General features: G+C 37.1%; 1 protein-coding gene across 1 annotated transcript; it reads left to right on the top strand.

The window, feature by feature from the left end:
• The first annotated feature begins 586 nt into the window (after positions 1-586).
• On the top strand, positions 587-5,112 carry LOC131875891 (uncharacterized). Its single transcript, XM_059220600.1, has 2 exons — positions 587-952; positions 4,915-5,112. The coding sequence occupies exons 1-2, from the start codon at positions 587-589 to the stop codon at positions 5,110-5,112; spliced, it is 564 nt and encodes a 187-aa protein (XP_059076583.1).
• Positions 5,113-7,796: the final 2,684 nt, after the last annotated feature.

Raw genomic sequence — 7,796 nt, 5'->3', positions numbered from 1 at the left:
AAGATTAAAACATTAAATTGACATTATTAAGATTGTTCAAAGAAAGTAGTATATCTAGGAGCCACTGATTCACCCCCCCTCTCAGTGGTATTCTGTGTTCATCAATTGGTATTAGAGCCAAGTTCCCAGTTATCTCTAAACCTTGGGTAGATTATGGACCTTGAGCACAATGGCAAGAAATGAGTCTTCTTCCTCAAAAGCTCCCATGTTTTATGGATCTTATTATGCCTTCTGAAGTGGAAGAATGGAGACATATATTTCATCACTTGGCTGTGATGTATGGATATCAGCCAAGAATAGATATACTATTCCTAACACTCCTCCCACTGATCTGGATGCAAAGAAGGAGTATGAAAATAATGCAAGGGCTAAACATGCCATTTTGAGTGGATTGTCTAATAATGAGTTTGTCAAAGTTATGCACTGTGCTTCAGCTAAGGAAACATGGGACAAGTTGCAGAGGTTGTTTGAGGGAGACGCAAAGGTTAGGGAGGCCAAACTAGCAACTCTAAGGAGCCAACTAGAAAGCATCAAAATAAAAGATGATGAAAAAATTGTAGAATATCTTCACAGATTTGATGAAACTATGAATGCTATCAGAGGACCTGGTGATGAGATTGAAAATGAAGTTCTTGTCAAAAAGATACTTAGATCTCTCACTCACAAATGTGATACTAAAGTTTCTGCTATAGAAGAAGCCAAGGATCTGAAGACTTTCACTGTGGATGAACTGTTTGGTTCCTTGACAGCCTATGATATGAGAACTACAAGTGAGATTTTCTCAAGAAAAGAAGATGCTTTCAATACCACCAAAAAGGGGAAGGAAGTTGTTTCTCATGAAGAATCTAGTGAAGATTCTGATGCTAAAGTGGCAAACTTTGTCAGGAAGCTCAAAAGAAGATCTGGTCGGTACAAAGGAAAACTACCACTGAAATGTTTCAGCTGTGGGAAGGTAGGACATTTCACTGCAAGTTGTCCTCACAAAGATACCGGTGGATACGAGTCAAAAGAACTAAGGAGATCTATTGGTAAAAATAGAGAAAGGAATGACTACTGGCAGGGAAGAATAGACTATCGGAACCAAAACAGTCTTTATACCATTGAAGATGACACTACAAATAATGATGATGCATTAGAAGATGATGACCATGAGGACCATAGAAAAGTAAATCTTTTCATGGCATTTGACAAACCGGTTACTGAAGAAGAGGAAGATGAAGATATTGAGGCCGAACTGGATTTGGAGAGCGAACTCATCAGTGCACTTGAAGAACTAAGTAAAATAAGAAGAGAACTCAAGAGAGTGAAGCTTGCTACTATAGATGAACAAGATCTCTTGAAGCAATCTCTAGAAGAATCTGGTCAAGTCATGTCTGATCTGAAGCTACAACTGGAAGAAACTAAGAGAATCGGTAAAGTTACAGCCCTTGACCTGGCAAAGGAAGAAAAGGAATTTCAAGAGATTGAGGCAGAAATATTAAAGCTCAGGAAGGACCTTGAAGAAAACAAGGAAGTGATAAAGATAAGATGCAAATTTGAAGGCAACACTGAAGCCCTGGATAAGATGTTAAGCAAATAAAAGCCACCCAAAAACACTGGTGGTTTAGGTTTTGAAGTTGGTCAAGGGTCAATTCACAAAGACAAATTTGACAAAGAGATAGTCTTCACCTCCTCAAATAAAGAAGAAGAAAAGAAGACATTCACTATAGGCAAGGAAACCAACAAAAAGACATATGTTGATGCTATTAGAAATTGCCACCCAAACCGGTATGCAAAAATGAACTAGAGATCACATTTCTTGAATAAATTTGCAAGTCCAAGAAGGAATGCCAAGATTGACCAAGAAGGCTTCGCCAGATTCAATAGCATGAACAGAAGACCCCCAATGAGGCAGTTCCACTCAAGGCCAAGATAACATGACCGGTATGCATCAAATTTTCATGGTTACTATTACTGGTGTAATAAATTTAGGCACAAAATAGTTGATTGTAGGCTAATTAATAAACCCTTTATGAATTTTGAAAGTAAAAATTCATTTAATGCACTCTGTGACATGAATGTTGTTTGCTATCGATGCAATGGATATGGACATAAGAGCTTTGAATGTAGGGAGAACCAACAAACATCCTACAATAGTATTAAGGGTGGTTCCTTTAGTGAAAACATAAAATGCTATAATTGTCAAGAATTTGGACACTTAGCCAAACTATGCAGAAATAAGAAAAGCAAGCAAGCAAAGGATAATTTTGATCAAAAGACGGTATCTGAATCTGAGCAAGATTCAGGAGCTGAAAATAGAAAGGAAATCAAACCAGTTTGGGTTGAAAAAGAAAAGGAAAAGGCAGAATCAAGTCTCTTGGTGCAGATTGCCTTACATGCTGAGAGGAAAAATCTATGGGTAGTAGATAGTGGTTTGTCAAACCATATGACTGGTGAGAAAAGAAAATTCATTAATCTTGAAGACTAGAATGGTGGATCAATAAGGTTTGGAGATAATTCCTCCATCAAAATAAAGGGAAAAGGGACAATAAGTATTGATGGAAAACTGAAAGCACATGATGTATATTATGTGGAAGGCCTTAAACATAATCTGCTGAGTGTTAGTCAAATGTGTGACAAAGGTTACAAATTCATCTTTGACTTAGTCGACTATCAGATAAAGAAAGACAACACCAGTAAGGTGGTTGTAGAGGGATAGAGAACTGATGGAAATATTTATAATATGAAGGAATGCTATGAGTCCCAATACATGCTAGGACAAGTAGATGAAAGTTGGTTGTGGCATAGAAGATTAGGGAACATAAATTTTGATAACTTGGTTACAGTGAGAAAAAAGGGATGTGTGAGAAATATTCCACCCATCATCAAACTAGTTAACACATTTTGTGAAGAATGTGTAAAAGGAAAACAAGAAAGAGTAAGTTTTAGAACAAAGGAGCACAACACCTCAAAACCACTTGAAATTGTGCATACAAACCTATGTGGTCCAACTAGAATAAGAGCCCTTGCTGATGAAATATACTTCATGTTTTTCATTGATGACTACTCAAGGATGATGTGGGTCACCTTTAGTTAAGATAAATCACAAGCATTTGAAAGATTCAAGATCTTTTGGAAGATGGTGGAAAAGGAAAGTGGGTACAAAGTAAAATGTCTAAGATCGAACAAGGGTAGAGAGTTCACATCAGATGAATTCAAAGATTATTATGAAAAACATGGAATTAGATGACAATACTCTGCTCCTTGAACACCACAACAAAATGGTGTGGTAGAAAGGAAGAACAAAACAGTCAAGGAGATGGCTAGAACTATGTTGAATGAGGCCAGTCTACCAGATACGTATTGGAAAGAAGATGTCCATACTACTGCATACACCTTGAACTAGGTTTAGTTAAGAACAAATAGCAAAATGACACCTTATGAATTATGGTATGATCGGAAACCATCAGTCAAATACTTCAAAGTCTTTGGAAGAAAATGTTTCATTAAGAGAGACATGGATGGTTTGGGAATTTTTTACTCTAGAAGTGACGAAGGGATCTTCCTTGGTTACTTGTCAAACAACAAGACCTACAAATGCTTCAATAAAAGGCTAAGAAGAATTGTTGAAAGTGTGCATGTAAGAGTTGATGAGAAAATTCACAAAGGATGTCAACCACATACCAACTAGAATGATGAATCCAATGATGAAAATATAGGAGTCTAGTTTGAAATTGAGCCAGAGGAAGCACCTTAGAAGGTTCCAAATCAGTATGTATAGTTGAATCATCCAGAAGAGAAAATTCTGGGAAACGAGAGTGATGGTGTGCAGACCAGAAGAAGACTTGCCTGAAATGATGAACGAGCCAACCTATGTCTTATGTCTGAAGTTGAACCCAAAATCTTCATTGAGGCTAGCAAGAAACAAGAATGGATAGATGCCATGGAAGAGGAAATGCACTAGATTGAGAAAAACAAGACTTGGGATTTGGTCCCTAGACCAGAAGACAAGAACATTATTAGCACAAAATGGGTCTATCAGAATAAAATGAATGAAGAAGGTAAGGTTGTGAGACACAAAGCTAGACTAGTGTGCAAAGGATGCTCTTAGGTAGAAGGGATAGACTTTGAAGAAACATTTGCACCAGTGGCTAGATTGGAAGCAATTAGGATGTTTCTAGCTTACTCGGCCTACAAGGGCTACAAAGTGTACCAAATGGATGTAAAATCGGCTTTTCTGAATGGAAATTTTGAAGAAGAAGTATACTTGGAGCAACATAAAGGATTCCTACTACATGATGATGAGACTTTTGTATGTCGACTAAAGAAAGCTCTGTATGGTCTTAAGCAAGCCCCAAGAGCATGGTACTCAGGGTTAGATCTGTACTTAAAGGAAGAGGGATTCAAAAAGGGAAGTGCTGACAATAATTTGTAAATAAGGAAATATGGGAATCACATGGTTATTATGGTTGTATATATAGATGACATCATTTTTGGTGGAATTAAGGATACTCTCTGCAAAGAGTTTGCGAATCAAATGCAGTCAGAATTTGAGATGTCAATGTTGGGTGAATTGACTTCCTAGGACTATAGATTATACAGAAGGATAAAGGAATCTTTATCTCACAGGTCAAGTATGCAAAGAAGATGCTGAAGAAATTCCAACTAGAAGATTGCAAACTAGTAAGCACTGCCATAGTGACTGGTAGCAAATTAAGTAAAGATGATGAATCACTGGTAGTGGATCAGACTCTATACAGATCCATGATATGCAGTCTACTATACCTAAATGCTTCAAGACCAGATATAGTTTAGGCAGTATGCATGGTGGCTAGATTTCAAGCTGCACCAAAGCAGTCTTACTTGAATGTTGTTACCTGAATCCTTCGGTATCTACAAGGAACACTCAATTATGGACTGTGGTATCCTAAGCAGGGAAATCTCATTTTGGAAGCATACACTGATGTCGACTGGGTAGGCTACATAGATGATAGGAAGAGCACAAGTGGTGGTGCATTCTTTCTGGGTGACCGGTTGCTCTCATGGCATAGCAAGAAGCAGGACTTGGTCTCTCTATCCGTGACTGAAGCCAAATACATTGTTGCTGCTACATGTTGCTCTCAAGTGCTCTAGATGAAGAAGACTCTCAAAGTTATCCAAGTGGAAATTACTAATCCTATTCTCATTCGGTGTGACAATACGAGTGCAATCAACAATAGCAAAGAATCTAGTCATGCATTCCAGAACTAAACATATTGCAATCAAATACCACTTCCTCAGAGAGAAGGTTGAAGGGAAAGAATTAAGAATGGATTGTGTTCCTACTGGTGATCAAGTAGCAGACATTTTCACCAAACCTCTACTGGTAAGCATGTTTGAATATCTCTGACACAAGTTAGGAGTTGTATCATATGCATCTGGATCGAAGATAGAAGATCAGATTGAAAGATCACCTCGAGAAGGAAACAACAGGAACATTAATGGCAATCTGTAAAATGCAAATCTAAAATGAAAGATCACATTTCCCATATTGGAAAAAACATGAAAATGATGGTGAAGAATAGATGGACATCGAGGAGATCAGATCTAGCTTATCTGATTGGATTTAATTTGCCTCAATGGTGGTGTAGAAACCCTAACCGCCTGAATTTTAAATCTACCTTTTGGCTGTAACCTATTCAATAAGAAAAGTGTCGAATGGAATAAAAGATTTGATCTTGTTGTGTTGTAGGGTCTTGAACTAAAGTGTAGTGAGAAGAAGGAAGTAAGGAGGAGGAAACTGGAGGAAATTTTTTGATCAAGTTATAGTACGAGGTAGTAGATAGACCAGTGAGTGGCTTGTACCAGTGGTTTCTCAATAGAGTGGCTGTGCCAAATCAGTGAGGTGTGAAAGTGCAGGTAACATCCTAGAGTGACACTATGTGTGGAGACATGGTGAGTAAATTGATTCAAGAGTTGCAAAACTCATTTGTAGCAAGAAGCCTTAATTTCATTTAATCAATATTTCAATATACATCACCAAGTCTAAGCTTGGTGCAGGGGTTGGTGCTCCTTGTGTTGGTGCTTCTTCAGTTGGTGCCCAAAAATCTGTGTAAATTTGTGTTTTATTTGTGAGGTTGGATTGGAGCAGTAAACTTCAGAAGCTTTTCTAATCGAGGTTTTCCTCATGTTGAGTTTTCCTCGTAAATTTGGTGTTATGGCTTGACTGTGTGTGCATGGGCTCTTTGGCTTTCTCTCTTGCATTACTTGTCTAACTATTTATAAGATTAAAAAATAAGATTGACATTATTAAGATTGTTCAAAGAAAGTAGTATATCTAGGAACCACTGATTCACCCCCACTCTTAGTGGTATTCTGTGTTCATCAGGTGTGTGAAATGGTAATGGATTGGTGAGACCTCCATGTGTCTGATGACTCATATTATTGGCCTTCAAAGGATGAGGGTCTACCATAGAAAGCTACTCTCGGTACTAACAGTAGTAGAAAAAGAAAACCCCTCCTAGACATGCATCAAAAAGTTATAAACCCCTCCTAAACACCAAGAGTTGGGCCTGAAAGCATGAAAAAGAAGAAAATGGGGAAAGGGGTGGAGTCAAAGGGTAAAGGGGAAGATTAAATTAAGCTAGATATCCCCCTTAATGTGGACTGGGGAGAAAACAAAAAGGAAGAAATGGATTTTTAAGTACTACTGACAAATTATACCTACAACTAGGAGAAGTGTTTTCAGTGGGTGAAAAGCAAAATTTTACTCTTAAAATAGGGCATTAATGACATAATCAATTCCTTTATAAAAAAACCTGTACTAGACAAAATTGACAAGCTCCTGAGAATGACTCAAAAATTAACTAAAGATGTGAGGGTTACTAAAATCGAGCATGAATCAAGAATTGCTTCTCTGGAAAAAAGTTTGGAGGAATTAAAAGGCAACATCAGGGGATTGGTGGAAATTAGCAAAGGGGCTATAAATAATAGTGAAAAAGGTCTCAAAAGGGTTAGTGATAAAATTTCTATTTAGAGAGGCCAGCTACTCAATAGTGTTCTGTCGTCAGCCATCAAGTCGAGTAAGAAGAGTTTGGAGATAAAATTGTAGGATGTGGATATGCAAGTTTCAACTAGACCCTCTATTAGGACTAGAAGCAAGAACCAAGAGAGGAGCAACATGAGATTTATCATGGAAAAGCTCAAAGATATATAAATAAGAATATTATCCAGAAAAATACTAAGCTCATGAGAGCTCTTTGTTAGCTTTTTGATTGTGCTAGTTGTTGTTTTTGTTTGGTTTCATTATTTTTGTTAAGTGTTGTGGATTGGTTCCCCTATTTCTATTGTCATTTGGCTATTGTTTATACTCTAGTTTGCTACTAGTTTAATATTTTGTTTTTGGATTTGGGTTTCGATTACCTATAAAACCCATTTACCTTAATCAAAAACTAATAAATTATTTTCTTTAAGAATTCTATAAGAAATTTGGAATACATGTTACTGTTTAGATTATCCAAAATGAAAATGCACAACAACCTTCTACAAGTGAAACCAAAATAGTACAACTAGAAATATCTATCATATACATAGAAGCCTTGCATATATAGGAAATTGTAATGAGGTTAGAAGGTAGGAGACAATGACTGACTACAACTCCAAATATTGGACACTTATGAGCTCACTTGACAAGTGTGCATGCACTAGGTGTCTCTCTAAGTGAGTGCACGTGTCTCAACTAGATGAGGTAAGACAAAGTACAAAAAGTCTCTAAGTGGAGATTTAATTAATTTCAATTAGACTATCTCTCAGAATGCTAATAGCTAACTAGCTTTTTA

This window comes from Cryptomeria japonica, chromosome 5 (assembly GCF_030272615.1).
Source record: "Cryptomeria japonica chromosome 5, Sugi_1.0, whole genome shotgun sequence".
NCBI classification, from domain to species: Eukaryota; Viridiplantae; Streptophyta; class Pinopsida; order Cupressales; family Cupressaceae; genus Cryptomeria; species Cryptomeria japonica.
This window is presented reverse-complemented; position numbering and strand designations above follow the sequence as displayed.